The 21,089-nt window shown below is 45.8% G+C and overlaps 1 protein-coding gene across 1 annotated transcript in view; it reads left to right on the top strand.

Annotated features, from left to right (window-relative positions):
* The window catches only part of LOC310766042 (1-phosphatidylinositol 4,5-bisphosphate phosphodiesterase gamma-1-like), a 94,498-nt gene that overhangs the window by 29,782 nt on the left and 43,627 nt on the right, over nucleotides 1–21,089 (top strand). Inside the window, exons 3-7 of the mRNA XM_083621843.1 lie at nucleotides 4,199–4,340; nucleotides 15,794–15,878; nucleotides 16,421–16,501; nucleotides 19,175–19,209; nucleotides 19,848–19,920. Coding sequence (XP_083477969.1) covers nucleotides 4,199–4,340; nucleotides 15,794–15,878; nucleotides 16,421–16,501; nucleotides 19,175–19,209; nucleotides 19,848–19,920 — 416 coding nt within the window. The remainder of the gene's footprint in view (nucleotides 1–4,198; nucleotides 4,341–15,793; nucleotides 15,879–16,420; nucleotides 16,502–19,174; nucleotides 19,210–19,847; nucleotides 19,921–21,089) is intronic.

Raw genomic sequence — 21,089 nt, 5'->3', positions numbered from 1 at the left:
CAAATTTCCATGCTAACCATGTGAGAGATAGGAGCTAAGTGCCTCTTGCTTTTCCCAAATATTCCCCCCCCCCATAATTATTATTATTTTGCCCTCTGATTATTTGCTGCTGTTATCCCTAACTCAGGTTGCCTCGGAACCTCTCTTAGCAGATTTCCAGCCCTGCCACAAAAGGAAACTCGTAGTTCCTCTTTTGTTTTTAACTTGGTGCTATTCAGGGTAATAAGAACCATTAATTTACCGTATTTTTCGCTCGATAACACGCACCTGACCATAACACGCACATAGTTTTTAGAGGAGGAAAACAAGAAAAAAAAATTCTGAATGAAACAGTGGATGTATCATTTTTGTGCTTCATGCTGCGGCCACAGACATGTGATTTGACGGTGAGTTTGGGGTAGCCCAATGCAAAGATCCTGAGGATCCATGTGGATCCATGCTTTGTAACCACGTTTCTGCACCATTGCAGCCCCAGGCAACAGTGGGTGCATGATCTTTTTGGTGCAGGCTGTAGCCATGGACATGCTGTGTGATCTGATGGTGAATTTGGGGTGACCCAATGCAAAGATCCTGAGGATCCATGTGGATCCGTGCTTTGTAACCACGTTTTTGCACCATTGCAGCCCCAGGCAACAGTGGGTGCGTGATTTTTTTGGTGCAGGCTGTAGCCATGGACATGCTATGTGATCTGATGGTGAATTTGGGGTGACCCAATGCAAAGATCCTGAGGATCCATGTGGATCCGTGCTTTGTAACCATGTTTTTGCACCATTGCAGCCCTGTTTTTGCATCAGATCATTGCTATGTGATCTGATGGTGAATTTGGGGTGACTCAATGCAAAGATCCTGAGGATCCATGTGGATCCGTGATTGGAACCACGTTTTAAGTAGGGAGGGAAGGAAAAACATAGAAGCGACAAGGAGAGGGGTGTGCAGAGAAGCAGCTGGCTAAGAATGCAGGAGAGGGGTTTTACCGGAGGGAGGAAAGGAAGGCAAAAGTCCCCCCCCCACAAGCCAGCCAGCTCTCTCTCTCTCCCCCCCCCCCCAACCTGCATGTTGCCTTCGAGTCCCAGACGCACGGAGAGGACTTAGAAGGACGCTCTGCTTGCCTGGAGGGGAGGGGTTTTCTCTGCTCTTTGTTCCGTTTGAGCAAACACAGTAAGGAAACAGAAGCGGGTGGGCAGTAAGACCCTGAGGCAGAATGCAGGAAAGCAGCAACTTCCTCCTTTCCTCCCTTCTCCGGACGTTTTGATATTTGCCTGATTTTTGCCTTCACTCGCGCTTGTCAGCTGCAGGGACCACACATTCGCTCGATAACACGCACAGACATTTCCCCTTACTTTTTAGGAGAAAAAATCTGCGTGTAATAGAGGGAAAAATACGGTAGTTATTTCCACTTTCCTAACTAAATCTTGAGGGCTTTATATACTAGTAGTAACACTTTGAATTTGGCTTGGTGAATGAGTTCTTCTTCTTCTTCTTCTTCTTCTTCTTCTTCTTCTTATTATTATTATTATTAATTGGCCTAATTTATTTTGCTTTCATCTCCAACTTCGTATCTGTAGTTCTCCGCTTGGCTTGATGCTCTTTCTGGAATCGAAAGGGTGATGTTCTCAGGCTGTTTTGTCTGCCTCTGGCCTCCGGCCAGGACAAATAAGCATCGTATGACTAACGCGACGCCTATGGGGTGTGGCGCACCTGCCTTCCGCTCTGCTTTTACGGCAGGATTCAACTCTCCCTGTAATTTTCCCACCAGAAAACATCCCTGTTTCCCTTTGTGCGAATCCACGCTCCGATTTCCCTAAAGGGGAACTTCCGTATCGGGTGTCACCAATACGGTACAAGGCTTTGCATAGCAATGGACGTGGGAACAGAGGAAGCTGCCTTACTCTGAGCCCAGACTATTGGGTCCATCCAGGTCAATATTGTCTACTCTGACTGGCAGCTGCTCCCCAGGGTTTCAGACAGGAGTCTTTGCCCCCAAGCCTAACCAGAGATTCTGGGGAATTTCTAGTTACCCAAATATATCACGCGCACAGAATATCAAAACAGCAGCCTATAGGCTGGATCAGTAATAAAATTAATAAATGAAGTTGACGGACTATGCCGAAATGGCTAAAATGACCGGAAGAGTCAGAAGTCAGGAAGACCAAAAATTTTAATAAGGAATGAGGAAAGTACATAACTTATCTTGAAGACCATTGTAAACAGTTAAAATCATTAGTAGGATTGGAATATCACTTGTAGTTTAAGGGTGAATTCTAGACATCATGGAAGAAGTAAAGGATTTGGGTTATCATAAAAAATGCAAGAGGGAATGATTAATAATCTGAAGGCAGCCCTGTTTAGGGAAGCTTTTAATTTTTGATGCATTACTGTATTTTAATATTTTGTTGGAAGCCGCCCAGAGTGGCTGGGGAAGCCCAGCCAGATGGGCAGGGTATAAATAATAAATAATTTTATTTAATAAATAATAATAATAATAATAATAATAATAATTATAGGACCCACAAACGGGAAGATGGAAGTCCAGGAGATTCCTTGGAATCTTGTTTTTATGATTTATGTTTGATATATCTCTGTAAATTTTTAATTTGAAAAACCAAATAATTTTTTAAAAAATAAATGCACCCAAGTGATGTTAACAGCCAGCAAAAGCTTGAGAAAATATCTGATTTTTTTAGCCGGCCCTGAAATGGCACCATGCAATCATAGAATTATTGAGTCAGATGGGACTGCAAGGTTCATCTCTTCCACCCCCCGCTATGCAGGAATCTCAGCTAGAGAGATTTCACATACACACACACTTGCACTAAATAAATAAATGCACATATCAGGAAGTGCGGTGCAGTGGTTAGAGAGTGTCGGACTAGGACCTGGGAGACCAGAGTTCGAATTCCCACTCAGCCATGTAGCTCTTTGGGTGACTTTAGGGACCAGTCGCTGCCTCTCAGCCTATCCTACCTTGTAGGGCTTTTGTGGAGATTAAATGAGGAAGAGGGAATCTTGTGCACCAGCTCCTTGGAGAAAAAGGTAGAATATAAATCCAATAAACAAAGAAGTGCAAGTAAAGCAGAAGGAAGGAAAGATGTTTGTCTTGGCACTCTCTCATCCAGAGCTGTTTTCAGTCTCCCAATCTCCTCTTGTCTGCAACGTTCCAACAAGACACTTTTCTCCAGGCAAAAAGAGACAGGTTAATCTGGGCTGCAGGGAATCTGCCAGGCGTCAGCAAACTTTTTCAGCGGGGGGCCGGTCCACTGTCCCTCAGACCTTGTGGGGGGCCGGACTATATTTTGAAAAAAATATATGAATGAATTCCTATGCCCCACAAATAACCCAGAGAAGCTGTCCAGGGTTGTAAAGACTGCAGAGAGAATAATTGGGTGCCCTCTTCCCTCCTTGGATCAAATCTACTCTTCCAGGTGCCATTAGAAAGCTGCAGAGATAGCGCAGGATAGGGCGCACCCCGGAAATGATCTCTTTCAGCTTCTGCCTTCATGAAGAAGGTCCAGGGTTATAAAGACCAGGACTAGCCGCCTGAGAAACAGTTTCTACCCAAATGCATTTTGGTTTTAAACGCAGTGTAAGGTAGTCTTTGTGGGAGTATATTGTATTTAACTATGGGGTGTCAGAGTTTTTAGGGGGCTAACCAGACTGGGATAGCTTGGGATAGCAGGCTTGTTGGGTTTTGAATGTCTTACGTAGATTTTTCAATTTTGTTGTTCTGTATGGGACAATGACAATAAAGATTATCGTATCATAAATAAAAGCACACATTCTACTCATGTGAAAACACCAGGCAGGCCCCACAAATAACCCCGAGATGCATTTTAAATAAAAGGACACATTCTACTCATGTAAAAACACGCTGATTCCCAGACCATCCACGGGCCAGATTTAGAAGGCGATTGGGCCGGATCCAGCCCCCGGGCCTTAGTTTGCCTACCCATGTGCCAGTCCCTCTTGCCATCTTCCTTGTCAGAGTCTTCTACTTAGTGAAGACACGTCCCTAGGGGTCCATCAACTACGTTGAAAGCTGGAGGGGTTAAATACTTTGTGCGGTGAGCAGGGCCTCAACCCCGGTTCCTGGCCAGATCCTGATGGGGAAACAGGCGGCGGTTTGGACCTTTTCTTTGAGCCGAAGTACAGGCAGCAAGGTCTCCCCTCTGTCTTCATTCTCTGCCGTTCTCTTTTCCAGCCTTTTGCGAAGAAGATGTCAACCTCTGGGTGGCCGGCTTGAATTGGCTGCTGACGGACACGCAGCGGTCACAGACGCCGCTCCACATCGAAAGGTGGCTGAGGAAGCAGTTCGACTCGATGGACAGGTCGAGAGAAGGCAGGTGAGTGAGGAGCGCCGTTCTCTCCGGAGTGGCCTCGAATCAGGGCCTCTTCTCCCTTCCTGCGCCATCGCAAGATTGCAAATGCTTCCTTCGCTGCCCAGTTTGCGCCTGGGCTTGCGTCGCTCCTCTTGTCCTGGAACCAGTTTGCAAACTGGTGTCCACAGCAGCAAACGGCTGTACTTAGTTACGGGATGTAAACATAACAGAAGGTATTATTTGATAAAGATTACGGCGTGAAATTGTCATAATGTATTCAAAGAGAGGTTCCCCCTGGTGAGAAGCACATTTTTTTTGCATAGTTGATAAGGCACGATTGTTGTTGTTTAGTTGTTTAGTCGTGTCCGACTCTTCGTGACCCCCTGGACCAGAGCACGCCAGGCACTTCTGTCTTCCACTGCCTCCTGCAGTTTGGTCAAACTCATGCTGGTAGCTTCAAGAACACTGTCCAACCATCTCGTCCTCTGTGTCCCCTTCTCCTTGTGCCCTCCATCTTTCCCAACACCACGGTCTTTTCCAGGGAGTCTTCTCTTCTCATGAGGTGGCCAAAGTCTTGGAGCCTCAGCTTCACAATCTGTCCTTCCAGGGAGCACTCAGGGCTGATTTCCTTCAGAATGGATAGGTTTGATCTTCTTGCAGTCCATGGGACTCTCAAGAGTCTCCTCCAGCGCCATAATTCAAAAGCATCCATTCTTTGGTGATCAGCCTTCTTGATGGTCCAGCTCTCACTTCCATACATCACTACTGGGAAAACCATAGCTTTAATTATACGGACCTTTGTTGGCAACGTGATGTCTCTGCACGATTCGTTTCTTTCAAACGTTTGACGGTTATTTTAGTGCTGGGCAAAATGGTGTTTTAAAGGGTAAAGGGGGTGATTTTTGGCATTATATCTGTTTGTAGCAGACTTGAATCCAACACTCCAGTGGCCTGTTCCAAGCAGGACCTCTGGGATAGCTCAGTCAGTAGAGCATGAGGCTGTTAACCTTAGGGTCGTGGGTTCGAGTTCCACGTTGGGCAAAAGATTCCTGCATTGCAGAGGGTTGGACTAGATGACCCTCATGGTCCCTTCCAGCTCCACAATTCTGTGATCTATGACCCAGGTCCACAGTGCCATGCTTTCATGCATAGGGAACAAAGGAACTGGCCCAACAATTTAAGAGTTCAAACTATGTGTGGCCAAACCACTTTGGGGTTTTCTTTAGGATACTGACGGCACGACTGCGGTCTGGGAATGAGTGCGTCTGCATTATGACCTTCCATGCAGGGTTGGCTGCTTGATGAAATAGCTTCTTGGATTTGCCCAACTCTCATCTTTGAGTGGCCAGCAAACAACTATTATTATTATTATTATTATTATTATTATTATTATTATTAATACCCTGCCCATCTGCTGGGCCTGCCCAACCACTTTGGGCAGCTTCCAACAGAATATTAAAATGCAGTAACATATTAAACATTAAAAGCTTCCCTAAACAGGGCTAGCTTCAGATGTCTTCTAAAAGTCTGGTAGTTGTTTTTCTCTTTGACATCTGGTGGGAGGGCGTTCCACAGGGTGGGAGCCACTACTGAGAAGGCCCTCTGCCTGGTTCCCTGTAACTTGGGTTCTTGCAGTGAGGGAACCGCCAGAAGGCCTTCGGCGCTGGACCTCAGTATCCAGGCTGAACGATGGGGGTGGAGACGCTCCTTCAGGTATACATGACTGAGGCCATTTAGGGCTTTAAAGGTCAGCGCCAACACTTTGAATTGTTCTCAGAAACGTACTAGGAGCCAATGCAGATCTCTCAGGACCGGTGTTATATGGTCCCGGTGGCCTCTCCCAGTCACCAGTCTAGCTGCCGCATTCTGGATTAATTGCAGTTTCCGGGTCACCTTCAAAGGTAGCCCCACGGAGAGCTCATTGCAGTAGTCCAAGCAGGAGATAACCAGAGCATGCACCACTCTGGCAAGACAGTCTGCGGGCAGGTAGGGTCTCATCCTGCATACCAGATGGAGCTGGTAGACAGCTGCCCTGGATACAGAATTGACCTGTGCCTCCATGGACAGCTGTGAGTCCAAAATGACTCCCAGGCTGCGCACCTGGTCCTTCAGGGGCACAGTCATTCCGTTCAGGACCAGGGAGTCCTCCACACCTGCCTGCATCCTTTCCGCAAAAAACTGTACTTCTGTCTTGTCAGGATTCAACCTCAATCCTGCCTCGAAACAAGAGCCGCCTCTTTTCTGGGGCACGAGAAATGAAGCTTGCCGAATTATTCATGGGTTGGACAGAGGGAAACATCCCAAAGGCCAGCAAGCGAAAGAACATCTCAGCTCGACGCGTAATTAGCCCGTGGAACTCACTGACACAAGATGGTCGCTGACCTGAATACCATTCCGGAAAGGATTAGGCGAGACGCTGGGCACGTCGGGCCTTTGTCTGCTGTGCCGTGTGATGGCTGTCTCCCGCAGGAATCTCTCGCTCTCCCGCCTCCTGTTTCATCCAGGGAAGGATTTGAAGTCGTTGACACAAGCGTGACTCTTCCGTGAAAGAAAGGCCAAGTTGGGAGGAGAGCTGAGGGAGGAAAAACAAGAGAGGCCGAGCACCCGAGGCTTTCTTCGTGGTAGGTGGGGGCTCAGGCCTGACAGCCGTCCCCATATGCCAGCAATCTGTAAACAGGATGCCGAAGAGGAAAAGATGGGAGTTCATGCAGGAAGAGATGGGCGTGGAAGCGCAGTAAGGAGAAAGCAGAGCGCCAAAGGAATTGTTTTCCCCTCAGCTGTATATGCCACACAGAGCTGTCATTAGCCGTCTTCAGGAACCAGCTGCAATCAATAATAATAATAATAATAATAATTTGGAGGCACGCAGGTGGCGCTGTGGGTTAAACCAGAGAGCCTAGGACTTGCTGATCAGAAGGTCGGCGGTTCAAATCCCCGTGACGGGGTGAGCTCCCGTTGCTCGGTCCCTGCTCCTGCCCACCTAGCAGTTCGAAAGCACGCCAGTGCAAGTAGATAAATATGTAGGTACTGCTCTGGCGGGAAGGTAAACGCCATTTCCGTGCGCTTCTCTGGTTCACCAGAAATGGCTTAGTCATGCTGGCCACATGACCCGGAAGCTCAAATCAAATATCTTTAATACGGTCAGTGACCAGGAAGTAATTTATAAAAATATGACATTAAAAGTAGTATTGTGCTACAAATAACAGTAGAAATATGGTCAATTCACAGAATTGGTGCTTATATTTATGACCAGGTTTCGGCTTTTAAAGTTTTAAAAATTCAATTCAGTTGTCGCTACTGTTTATTATCGTTCCTTCGATGTTTACAATTTGAACTCCGTTGTTGACGTCATTGCTCGTCTTATTCTTGTTGCAATGTAACAGTACTTTGCCACGGACCTGTTAATTTCGGGCTCTTTGTCAGCTAAGAGGTGTCTGATATAGGTGTCGTCTGTACTACGAGGTATTTTCCTCAGAATCGGTTCGATCAGCTCTTTTCTTGAGTCTCGATATAATGGGCAGTATAAGATGACATGCCCAATGGTTTCGATTTCATTGCTGTTACAGGGACATAATCTTTGTTCGATCGGTATTTTATTGTATCTTCCCTCTAGAAAAGCTGAAGGGAGAGCGTTAAAGCGGGCCCTGGAAAATGCCCATTGGTGTTTAGCGTATAAGCCCGCTTCCAGTCGTAGGGCGGCGTTTGGGACGCATTTAGGTGTTTGCAGGAGTGATCTAAGGAAACCTGATTGTATCTTTTCATATGGGTCTAGATTAGAGAGGGAGACGAGTGGTGCGCCGTATAGTATTTGTGCTGTTGGTTTTGCAACGAATAGTTTAATTGTAGCAGGAGTCCCCAGAGTCAGCCACGACTGGACCTAATGGTCAGGGGTCCCTTTACCTTTACCTTTAATAATAATATATTATTTATACCCCGCCCATCTGGCTGGGTTTCCCCAGCCACTCTGGGCGGCTTCCAACAAAGTATTAAAATACAGTGGTCCATTAAACATTAAAAGCTTCCCTAAAGAGGGCTGCCTTCAGATGTCTTCTAAAACATTATTTCGTGAGGAATGGTGTTTTCAGCCTTCTTATTATTTCCCACTGGATTAATTTTGAATTCGCTTTAATCCCGCTCGCATTCTTTCGATCAGTTGCTCATTTTAACCCCGGAGGGATTGGTCCAAGGTGCAACTGTCGCAATTACACTTGGATTATTCTATCAAAGCATCCATTTAGTCTCCCCAGTCTTGTGTTAATCATATGCTTAATTTAATCCCAGTGGAATTTATTTAAAAAAAAGAAAACTAAAAACCAACAACCTCGGTTTAATCCAATTTGGATTTCAAAATACGCCTAATCTTGTGTTATTTCATACTTTTTAAGATCGGTAGTGTTCTTTCACAGAACAAGCCTTTCCAGCAAGCTCTTGAGATTGCAGCAACCATTCTTAATCAGCAACTTATGCTGAAATTCCATGTTGGACTTAAATGCGCATCAGGTAAACAGGCTGATCGGGCTGGAATCCCTCTGATAAAACTCAAACAGCCCCTACAACAGCCCTGAGAGGTAGACTAGGCCCAGAGGCAGCGACTGACTCCAAGCTTCGTGGCTGGCTGAGTGGAGGATTCGAACTCTGCTCTCCCAGGTCCGAGTCTGACGCTCGAACCATTACGGCATGCTGCCTCGCAAGGGTTGTGCAAGGGATCCGTCACACCTGGGGGGGAAGGAACACGACTGGCTACTACCATCTCCGGCTTAGCATTTTGGCTGTTTCCGCAGTCCTGTTTCGTTCTCCCCTCGCAGGCCTGTCACCTGCAAAGCTACCAGTGCAGGCTGGAGGAGAGGAAGGGACCCTGGAAGGGCTTTAACCACCCTGTTCCTGGGAAACCAGCACCCAGCAAACCTGGCCTGCAATGCACAGAGCAGCTGGTTTAAGTTAGCAGAGTTGGAGTCACAGGGAGGGAGCTATTGAGCCAAGGCTTCACCCTGCTGCCACCTGCCGGCCGAGATGGAGAGCAGCAGGTGAGCTCCAGCCCCGATGTGACCCTGGGAGTGCCATGCCTAACAGGATTGCAGCCAAGGTGGGCAAGGCTGCGACCCCCCTTGCGATGGACTGCTTTGTGGGTTTCCTCTCTTTTTTTGCATTTTATTTATTTATTAACATTCATATATATATGAATGTTAATAAATTAAAAACCTTTTAATGAGGGTGAAAGAGGAGAGTGCAAAATATGGTCTGAAGCTCAACATCAAAAAAACTAAGATCATGGCCACTGGGCCCATCACCTCCTGGCAAACAGAAGGGGAAGAAATGGAGGCAGTGAGAGATTTTACTTTCTTGGGTTCCATGATCACTGCAGATGGTGACAGCAGCCACGAAATTAAGAGACGCCTGCTCCTTGGGAGAAAGGCAATGGCAAACCTAGACAGCATCTTAAAAAGCAGAGACATCACCTTGCCAACAAAGGTCTGTATGGTAAAAGCTATGGCTTTCCCGGTAGTGATGTATGGAAGTGAGAGCTGGACCATAAAGAAGGCTGATCGCCGAAGAATTGATGCTTTTGAATTCTGGTGCTGGAGGAGGAGAGGACGGGGAGCTCACCCCGTCGCGGGGATTCGAACCGCCGACCTTCTGATCGGCAAGCCCAAGGCTCTGTGGTTTAACCCATAGCGCTTACAATTCTGTGTGCTGGGAAAGAAGATCATAAGGTACGGGTGGGTAGGTTCACGGGGGAGAATTCAGTCTGGTACTCTGGACCCAAGCCATTTAGGGATTCAGAAGTCAAGCCCAGCGCTTTGAATTGGGCCTCAGAGAAACCTGATTTGCTTGCAAAACGCCCCAGATTCAATCTCCAGGAAGGGCTGGGAATTTCCCCTTCCCTAGAACCCTGAAGAGCGGACGCGGGTAGCGCTGTGGGTTAAACCACAGAGCCTAGGGCTTGCCGATCAGAAGGTCGGCGGTTCGAATCCCCACGACTGGGTGAGCTCCCGTTGCTCGGTCCCTGCTCCTGCCAACCTAGCAGTTTGAAAGCACGTCAAAGTGCAAGTAGATAAATAGGTACCACTCCGGCGGGAAGGTAAACAGCGTTTCCGGGCGCTGCTCTGGTTCGCCAGAAGCGGCTTAGTCATGCTGGCCACATGACCCGGAGCTGTACGCCGGCTCCCTCAGCCAGTAAAGCGAGATGAGCGCTGCAATCCCAGAGTTGGCCACAACTGGACCTAATGGTCAGGTGTCCCTTTACCTTTAAGACCCTGGAGAGTCCCTCTCAGTCAGCATGAACAATGCAGGGCTAGACAGAGCCCCAGCAGTTTGACTCGCCCCAGAGAGCTTCCTGCGTTTCTCATGCTTCAAAACTGACATCATGTCCGCTGGCCGACCACTGTTAACAGCCTTGGCAGCCACATTCCACGGTGGCTGCAACATCTGAGAACTCTTGCTCATTTATTTATGTTCTAATTTATTTATTTCCATTTATGAATCATTTCCTATAAAGCCACTCTCCCAAGCCAGCCTCGTCTCAGGCCGTTTAAAAGCAATCTAGCCTGGATGTGACTAAGCGGCTGGCGTGTGAATTACTTGGGCCCAGATCACTTGCCTCGAGGAGAGATCCCAGCCGGCACGTCCGCTGAGGCTGGGAGGGGAGAAGGAGCTCTTGGGGTCACCAGTTGGACAGGGAGGAGCAGCTGGATCCAAGACTATGTGCAAAACTGTGAACCTGCATCTTGGGGGAGAGGGCAGCCCCAAAATGATGGTGTGCTCACCCCAGAAGGAATAATAATCTGCGGCAACCATACGCTGATGGCCGGCTCACGTTCCCGCTTCTTAAATAGCAGCTCCCTGGTGCTGCAGGCCTCTGGTTTGCTTTGCAAGACTTAGTATCCCCTTCATGCTGCCCCCTTGATACTTGCATGAAAACAGTGTTCAGCAGATTTACCGTATTTTTTCGCTCTATAAGACGCACCAGACCATAAGACGCACCTAGTTTTTGGAGGAGGAAAACAAGAAAAAAAATATTATGAATCCCAGAAGCCAGAACAGCAAGAGGGAAATGGCTTCTAACATAGCCTCTTGCTGTTCTGGCTTCTGGGATAGCCACGCGAAGCCTCTTGAGGGCAGTGGGAGCCTTCATCCCGCTGTCCTCAAGAGGCTTCGTGCAGCTAAGCCAGAAGCCAGGACAACAAGAGGGATCGCAGCGAACCCTCTTGCTGTCCTGGCTTATGGCTTAGCCACGCACAGCCTCTCCCGGGCAGCGGGATGAAAGCTCCCCCAAGAGCCGCGCTCCCTTTAAAGAGCGTGTGGAGTGTGTGTGCGGCTCTTGGGGGCTTTTCCCCGAGGAGGGAGAAGGGCAGCTTCTCCCTCCTTGGGGAAAAGCCCCCAAGAGCCGCACACATGCTCCACGCGGCTCTTTAAAGGGAGCGCTGAGCAGAGCCTCCCGCCTGCATTTGCTCCGTAAGACGCACACACAGTTCCCCTTACTTTTTAGGAGGGGGGAAAGTGCGTCTTATAGAGCGGAAAATATGGTAGCTTTTTGTAGCTGGAGTCAGTCCAAGCCCTCCCAGGCCAGGTGGGAAAAGACCAGCAAGTTAGGGAGCAGGTCTTCCGGAACTCGCAGCTAAGGTGTTTTCTGCCCCTGAGCTGTGGGCCCTTGCCAGCCTTGCGGATGTGCTCTGGCAGCCACAGTGCCTCCCCTTGGCCTCCCCTCTAGCCACAAAGCAGCTGCTGGCAGGCTGTCGCCCTAGTGCAAGCATGTCCAACTCTACAGAGACTGCAATCTACTCCCAGTATAATGAAGCTGGCAGGGATCTACCCATTTTCATTGCCCATAGTTGCTGATCTTTTTTTGGGAAGGGTCGACCAGAGATGTTGAGCTTTCTTAGTGGGGAATGACCAAAGTTATTGGGCTTTGGGGGGTAATGATTGCATAACATCGATCACCAACCAGTCCACAGCCCTCCCTCCTTTCCCCAATCGGACGCCAACAAAGGGAGAACTAGCTTTCAAAGCAGGGAAGGATGCAGTGGAGGTAAATAGTGCCGGGGGCAAGGCGCGTCGTGATTGCTCAGGAGAAACACGGCTATCATTTTTATAACTCCCGCGATCGACCTGTATCACCCCGGCAATCTCTGGCCACCCAGTAGTGGTATTTAACCCCAACTAAGCCAAAATGTATAAAGCTAAGCCAATTATGTATTAGAAGTGCAAAATGATAGAAGGAACATTCTTTCCTATGTGGTGGCCTTGCAAAAGAAAAAAGAAGAATCTAAGGGCTATTGGGAAATGATATATTAATGAGATTAAAAAGATGTTTAAGTTGATGATTCCCAAGAAACCCGAAGCTTTTCTTTTAGGAATTATAGATAATGATGTTCCAAAAGAGATGGTTAACTTATTTATGTATACAACGACAGCAGCACAAATGTTGTATGCCCAAAGATAGGAAGAAGGAGACTTTCCAGCAAGAGAAGATTGGCTTTTGAAAACGATGGAGCACATGGAACTGTCAAGATTGACGGCAAAGTTTAGAGACCCAAATGACGAAAAATTCCCTGAGGACTAGAGACCTTTTATTGAGTATTTAAAGAACTTTTGTAGTGAGACGAAAACGCAAGCAGGACTTGAAATATGAACTACAGTGTGAATTATTAAGACAAATGGGTTAATTTGAATGTATAGGCGATATATTGCAGCATTTAAGAGTAAATATGGAAACCATGGAAGGGGAGGAAGGGAAGTCACTTGATAAAGTAACTTAAGACTTCCAGGTTGGCGCCTCCGGTAATGGCGGAATTCCTCTGATCAGGAGGAATTTGCCTCGTGGAAATTCGGGTCTGGCCGCCACGGCGAAGGCGGAGACACACTAAAAATCACAGGCGGGTGAAGCCTGTGAACGTGGGATTCAGCTGGCACCTTTTGCGCCTCCCCTACTCGCGGGGAAACACGGTTTCGGGGATCCGGAGCGATGTGGGGTGAGCGGTGTGGTGCTTCGAATTGATTGCTTCTTCCACGGAGCGAAGCCGCATAGCTGTTGCCGGAGAGCGCTGACTTTTTCCTGTGGACAATTTGATCTTAAAGCAACTACCCGTGAGTAGAGCGGAGAATTGGATTTTTAAACGTCTTAATTTGGTGTCGAAACGGGGAGGTCCAAAACAGGAAGTCCACCTTCCCCTTTTGTAAATAGATTGAAGCAGTGAGGATGCAAGCTGAAGTCGCAGAAAGTCTATTGTAAAGGACTAAATTTCCATCGGTAAAAAATACTAAACCCCCCTTGGTGGCAGGAGAAGAGGGGGGAAAGCTTTGGACTGAATATACCTGTAGGAGAGAGCAAACAGAGTTAAAATACCACCGCTCCGATCCTGGAAACGGGCTGCCAGCAGGACCGACGTGCTTTAGAATGCTCATTGACTGTGATTAGAACGTTCACTGACAGCTAGTTAAATAAGAGAAATACATTGTTTCCATTGTCTCCGTCTGCATTTAAAAAGGAGTAAAAGTAACTGAAAATTGAAACTAATTTTATTGTTTGAATTGTGTCTAAAAGGACCAATACAAATAGAAACTGTTTCCCTCTAGAGGAAGCCTTTGAAACTGTTACAAGAGCTGAGCTGGGGGAATTTCCAGCTGCAAGATAAAAAGCTGTGAGATTCTGGGACTGACCTTGAATCGGTTAAGAATGTTGACAGAAGAGGCCTTAGTGGTTGCATTAAGTAAGATAAACGACTCACTGGAACAGCTTAACAAGAAGGTGGATGTGGTAACTACCAAAATCGATAATTTGGGGCAAAAAGTGAACATTAATACAGAAACTATTCAGAAATTGATACAGGAATCTACTTTGACATGGCAAACTGCGGAGAAGGCTAGGGAGAAAGTTGTTGTTGTTGAACCTAAAGTAACACAACTGGAGAGAGAGAGAGTCCCAGCCTTACGGATGCAACTTGATGATCATAAGTTGATGCCTTCTATGATTGAATTTAAAGAAAATCAGATTTCGAGGATCAGAGCTCTACCTGAACTGGAGAAGGAAAGTTTGATAGATCCCCTCACACAGGAATTTGCTGATTTTTGGGACCTGGACTTGGGTCAAGAAGAGATTAAAATTGTGAGGGCCTTCAGACTTGGAGAAATTTTGAAAGACGTCCCGAAATATCTTTTGGATCTTAGTTTCAACTACGGAGATTTGGTTGCCCTGTCGAGAAGGAATAAAATCATCTCTAGGTGGGAGTTTCCCCGAGACCTACTCTTCAGTCTCAAAGGAAGGAAAATAAAAATAAGATCAGTAGAAGAAGTGCATGTATAAATACGAAGAAGACTTGCAGAAGGGACTTGGAAAAGACTTAAGAGCCTCGGACAGAAGATTACCAGGTTGATGGACAATATGAAATTGGCAGAAATGACTGGCAGAATCCGAGACCAGGGAGAAGAGACGGTGGAAGAAGATTGGAAAAAGTTTAAAGACTATTCATGGAAATATTGTAAAATTAATGAGTGTTAGAAAAATGTTGGAATGAAGCTATACGGCTTTAGTAGAAATGTTAGAAGGAATTAAGTACAAGTAGATTATTGGAGTATTAAAGGGAAAATAAGGTTAAAATATGTTAAGATAACTATATGACAGAAAATAGAGGAAGATGGAAAGGAATTGCTGAAACAATTAATAGAAGTGGAATACAAAAAGGGAGGTGTGAGGAGGTCGTTGAAACAAGTGAATGTAAGATATGATATTGAAATGGTATGATGTGTGTTCTAAATTGTTTTTGTTTTGTTTTGTTTTGTTTATTGTGTTAGTGTCGTGTTGTGCATTGTTTATACATTGTATTGTATTGTTTTTTTCTTTTCTTTGTCTTTTTTTCCTTTGTCTTTTTTTCCCCTTCCTTTTTTCCTTTTTGTAATCTTTAAAAGTAATAATTTTTTTTTTTAAAAAAAGATAAAGTAGCTGAAGGTCTACGTTATACACACACACAAACACATACACACTCACACTGTATTTTTCCGTCTATAAGACACCCCCATCTATAAGACGCCCCCTATTTTGGGGGACTCTGATTTTAGAAAATGGGGGGAGATACTATCCGTGTATAAGACGAGCCCAGATTTTGAAAATTATTTTAGAGTAAAAAAAACAGTCATATACACTGAAAGGTACGGTATATATATGAATTGAATTTTATTATTACGGTCACAGACCAGTCCGGCTCACTTACAATATCAGGAAAATCATAAAACACAACAGGAATACATTGAATTGCAGTTGGGTATAATAACGACAATTCAGATATAGCGGCAATTAAAAACATATATTAAATCTTGGTCATATATAATTTTTTTTTAAATGGGGGTACCATTTTGGGCCTGTAGTGCAAGGGTGAGTAGATCCTGGCAGGTCCAGAAAAGGGGGGGGGGCTTTGTTCTCTGTGTCTCTGTCACACATAATGAAGACCCCTGACTCTATGTTCCTCTCTCTCTCTGTATTGCAGCATCACCCCCAAGGATCTGAAGGCCATGTTGCCCCAGGTCAACTACCGCGTGCCTAACATGAGATTCCTCCGGGACAAGCTTCTGGTAAGGAAACCCCTCTCCTCGTTTTTCCTTCTCGCGCTGGACCTCAGAAGAGGAGATCTCTCGGCAAGGGGGGCATCTGCTAAAAAGGAAGCTGGCGGAGAAAGTCAGGGCTGCTTGGGGATATTCCAAACCACAATGACAGGAGCTCAGCTGGAATCGGGAAAGGCTAAGAGGATGCCAGCATGCCTAATGAGCCGAGTCGAGGAAGCTTTCAGGCAGAAGACGACTTCCTTCTGAAAACGGAAGTCTGGTTTAAATAAGAAGAGCAAAAAGGGAACGCAAACTTTGGTAAAAAGTAATTGCACTGGGCATGTGTCTTCCGAGAAGGAAGGGCGGGCAGCACTCACAGTGTTGGGATCGGGGCCAGTAACGCAGGGTCCCATTCCTCCCGGGCTGACTCTGTGCATTTAGCCAACCTAAAAGGCTCCAGCATTACATTACCTGAGATGCAAGGACTGCCGGTGAGGGGTTGGGGGCCTGATCCGTGCTCAGTCAAAGCAAGCCTCATTAACCCTTTCCCTTTTTGTCCTCTGCCCACGCAGGAGGTCGAAGTCCGGAATGAAATCACCTTCAGCCACTTTGCACACTTCTATAAAAACCTGATGTTTGATGCTCAGAAATCGGTAAGGACATTTGGGGCGCTCTGTTTTGAGTTCTGTTGAGCTGCTGTAGAGTTTTTATTGACCAGCTTTAAAAAAAGAGAGAGTAAAAGTTCTTTTTTGGGGTGGTTCCTTTCTTGTGATAGTTGCAGGGTTTTCTCACACTTTTTAGAAAGCCAGCCTGAGAATAATAACTACAACAACAACAATAATAATAATACAGTAGTACCTCTGGTTGCGGACAGGATCCGTTCCAGAGCTCCAGTTGGATCCCAAGGTTTTCGCAACCAGAGGGACCGCTTCTGCGCATGCATGTGTGGTAATAACCCGGAAATATACTTCCAGGTTTGCTGCTTACGTATCCTGAAGTTTACGTAACCGGAGGGATACGTAACTGGAGGTACTTTATATTGATATTTAATAATATTGATATGTAATAATAATATTTATTTATTTATTTATTTATTTATTTATTTAGAAATATTTATTAAGATTTTACAAAAACAAATATACAAAAACACATAATAAAAGAAACAAAAAAATAAGAATAAACACACAGAAAAAATAAGAAAAATTAAAAACAATTCTTTTTCATAACTTAAAACTCATTTGCTTGTTTCTTTGACTTCCTCACACCTCCCCTTCTTGTATTCCCATTTAAATAATCAAATCAGCAAATCCTTACCCTCTTTCATTTATCTTATCTCTATAACTTAACATTTTATAACTCAGTATTTTCATCCATTATCAATTCATTTTTGCATATTCTTATTAACTTTGTTGCTAATATCACTTATTTCCAAACCAACATCATTTTAATTATGTTTTTACCTATTTATACCCCTTTTCCATATTCTTAAAGCATTACAGCTGGAAACCACTTAATTTCTATCCAACATCATTCTAACATTCATTAATTTTACAATAATAATATTTATTTATACATACATACATACATGCATACATACATACCCCCGCCCATCTGGCTGGGTTTCCCCAGCCACTCTGGAAGGCTCCCAACCAAATATTAAAAACATAATACAGCATTAAACATTAAAAACTTCCCTAAACAGGGCTGCCTTCAGATGTCTTCTTAAAGTCATATAGTTGTTTATTTCCTTGACATCTGACGGGAGAGGCAGATGGCCTTCTCGGTGGTGGCGCCCGCCCTGTGGAACACCCTCCCAGTGCAGAAAGAGCACAGTCCTCTTTGTCCAGCAGAGTCAGGCATTGCTCTCTTGAAGGGGTGTCACTTACCGTAAGTGACCAAACGCCAAGAAAGGATCCTTTCCCCCTAAAGTCCTCATAGCACCCTCAGCCTCAGAGATGCGGCTGGTATGCGTATCGTTTTCTTCGCCAAACTTGCCCAAAACATCTCCCTTTCACACCTCCGGTGATGGTTTGCCGTTAACTGGGATGCCGCTTAAAAATCTGTCCTTAAAGCGTTAACTGACCGTTGGTCCTCGGTCCTGGTTAAAGTTTGCTGCCCTCTCCTCTTTTTATGCTTTGTCTGAATTTGAAATGGCAAAAAAATAAAACGTATAAACATTTGCAGCCTTAATACCAACCGTAGAAGAATGGCGGCAGAAGGTAATGGAATATGCAGAAATAGCCATATTAACAGGGAAAATTTGACAACAGGGAGAGGAAACATTTCAAAAAGAATGGGAAAAATTTATGTCGTATTTAGGAAAGATAAGATGAAATAGTGAAACCAGTAGAGTTGGAAATAAACCTCATAACGGGAAAGATTAAGAAAAGTGATGGGTAATGAAAATAATAAGAAGCAAAATGTATAAGGAGATTAATATAACTAACAGTGTTGTTGTTTAGTCGTTTAGTCGTGTCCGACTCTTCGTGACCCCCTGGACCAGAGCACGCCAGGCACTTCTGTCCTCCACTGCCTCCCACAGTTTGATCAAACTCATGCTGGTAGCTTTTAGAACACTGTCCAACCATCTCGTCCTCTGTCGTTTCCTTCTCCTTCTGCCCTCCATCTTTCCCAATATCAGGGTCTTTTCCAGGGAGTCTTCTCTTCTCCTGAGGTGGCCAAAGTCTTGGAGCCTCAGCTTCAGGATCTGTCTTTCCAGGGAGCACTCAGGGCTGATTTCCTTCAGAATGGAGACGTTTGATCTTCTTGCAGTCCATGGGACTCTCAAGAGTCTCCTCCAGCACCATAATTCAAAAGCATCAATTCTTCGGCGATCAGCCTTCTTTATGGTCCAGCTCTTACTTCCATACATCACTACTGGGAAAACCATAGCTTTAACTATACGGACCTTTGTTGGCAAGGTGATGTCTCTACTTTTTAAGATGCTGTCTAGGTTTGTCATTGCTTTTCTCCCAATAACTAACAGTAGTTGTAAGTGAATACAGACAGACAACAAGAATTGTATAAACAGGAGGATTTATTTGTTTATGGATATACTATGGACAAATATGGAAAATGAGTAACAATATACATAATGGATGAAAATAATGCGATAACATTATATGTGATATAAAAAACCAGAAGAAGGAAGGAGGGAAGTCAGCGCTTAGGAGCAAATGTAAATGTAAAATGCAACACATTATGTGTATGTGGAGTATGTAACTGGAAAACTAATAAAGATTATTTGGAAAAAACCAACAACATTTGCAGCCTTGCCCATGTCCCGATTGCATTGCTAATCGCTGTGTCGCTTTTTTACGTTTCAGATAATTGAGCAGCTGGAGCTGTCTTTCCCCTTACGGTAAGTAGGAACCTCCCTGAGGCTGGGATCACTCACTTCCTGTCTCTTGGCCTGAGTCTCCCTGTGTTCGTTGAAACGAAAAGAGCGGCACAAGTCAAGAAGGGTGTTGGTAGGTTTGGTGAGCTGCCTTCCTTCCAGCCTGGTGCCCGCTAGATTTTCTGGACTACAACTCCCATCAAACACAGCATATCGTAGGTCTATGCTGCTTGGGGCTGGTGGGAGTTGTAAAACACTCCAAACTTCTGGGGGGCACCGGGTTGGAGAAGGCTGTTAGAAAGAAAGATGATAACAGCTTCTTTGAAACACAAGATTTGGATAAAACCTTCCAGCCCAGGATCCACTATACTGCTACTGCACAAGGAGGTTGTATAGATGATCAAGATTAAACTAACCTCAAGGGATTTGTCTAATTTTCTGGAAAGCCATCTTAGATAAATGCATGGGCTTCAAAGGCAGGCCAAAGGAACTGGGTATAATGTCCTGGGTCCCTCTGCTCCAGTTTTCTCGTCTTCTGAACAGGCTCAGACATCACAAAATGTCCTATGCATGGCTTTTTGTTTTTTTGTGGCTGGGTTTATGGGGCATCGCCAGGTGGATTTTTGTAGCCACTCTCTTTCTCTCTTCGACTCTTTCCCTAGCAACGTGGACCGGCCAGAACTCTGCCAGATCACGCTGTACGACTTCCAGAAGTTCCTGCAATACGACCAGAAGGTATTTGCAAAGAGAGGAGCGCTTAGAGGGAGAGCCTCTCTCCTGCTCAGAGTAGCACAACAGAGAAAGATCCGCTTGTCCCATGAAAGTAACGCATTAACTGGCTTTCCTTGGTAACTGACAGCCGGCAGGTAGGACATTGGAGACCAAGGGACCAAGGTTGGCATGCGACCAAGGAAATGGGGGCAGTTGGCAGGCCCCCAGCTGGCTCCAGCCCATCGGCCGGTGTGCCGGGCAATCTCCAGTCCTTGGTGCAGCATCAGCGACCCGAGCTTCAGAAGCTAGGGCACACTACTCAGCAGAGTAAACACTACGCAACAGAAGTAGCAGGAGAAGTTGTGTGAGCATATTTACAAGCAGTTTATTCAGCATAGGTAAAGGTAAAGGGACCCGTGACCATTAGGTCCAGTCGTGGCCGACTCTGGGGTTGCGGCACTCATCTCGCTTTATTGGCCGAGGGAGCCAGCGTACAGCTTCCTGGTCAAGTGGCCAGCATGACTAAGCCGCTTCTGGCAAACCAGAGCAGCGCACAGAAACACCGTTTACCTTCCTGCTGGAGTGGTACCTATTTATCTACTTGCACTTTCACGTGCTTTCGAACTGCTAGGTTGGCAGGAGCAAGGACCGAGCAACGGGAGCTCACCCCGTCGCGGGGATTCGAACAACCGACCTTCTGATTGGCAAGTCCTAGGCTCTGTGGTTTAACCCACAGCGCCACCCTTGTCCCAGGTTATTCAGCATACATCAGGACAAAAGGAAACATGTCCAATCTCCTTGGTGTCCAAAGCAAGAAAGCAAAAGCTATACACAAACCTAAGTTCCCAGCAAGCTGTGCTGGAGTGTAAACAGACATGTGACATGCAACAATTCCACATGTCTGTTCTTAAGGTGGAACGGAATATCCCAACACTTTTCGGAGCTGGCGTTAAATCAGCCAACCACTTGGTGCTCTTGCACTGTGAAAGCAGCTAACATCATAGTGATGCTGGCTGGAGTTGATGGGAAATATAATCTAAAACAACTGCAGTGGTACCCGCTTGGAGAAGGCTATGCTCTAACAATTGGGTCCTCCCTGTTGCCTTGCAATGAAGGTTGGATTTCTCCAGTTAAAGCAATCACAGGATTCGTTTTCAGCCTGGAGAGATTTCACCCAGAGTCTGTCTGTGATG

Source organism: Podarcis filfolensis (assembly GCF_964270895.1).
Source record: "Podarcis filfolensis genome assembly, chromosome: 7".
Taxonomy (NCBI): domain Eukaryota; kingdom Metazoa; phylum Chordata; class Lepidosauria; order Squamata; family Lacertidae; genus Podarcis; species Podarcis filfolensis.
Note: the sequence above shows the minus strand (reverse complement) of the source record. Positions and strands in the feature narration are given on the sequence as shown.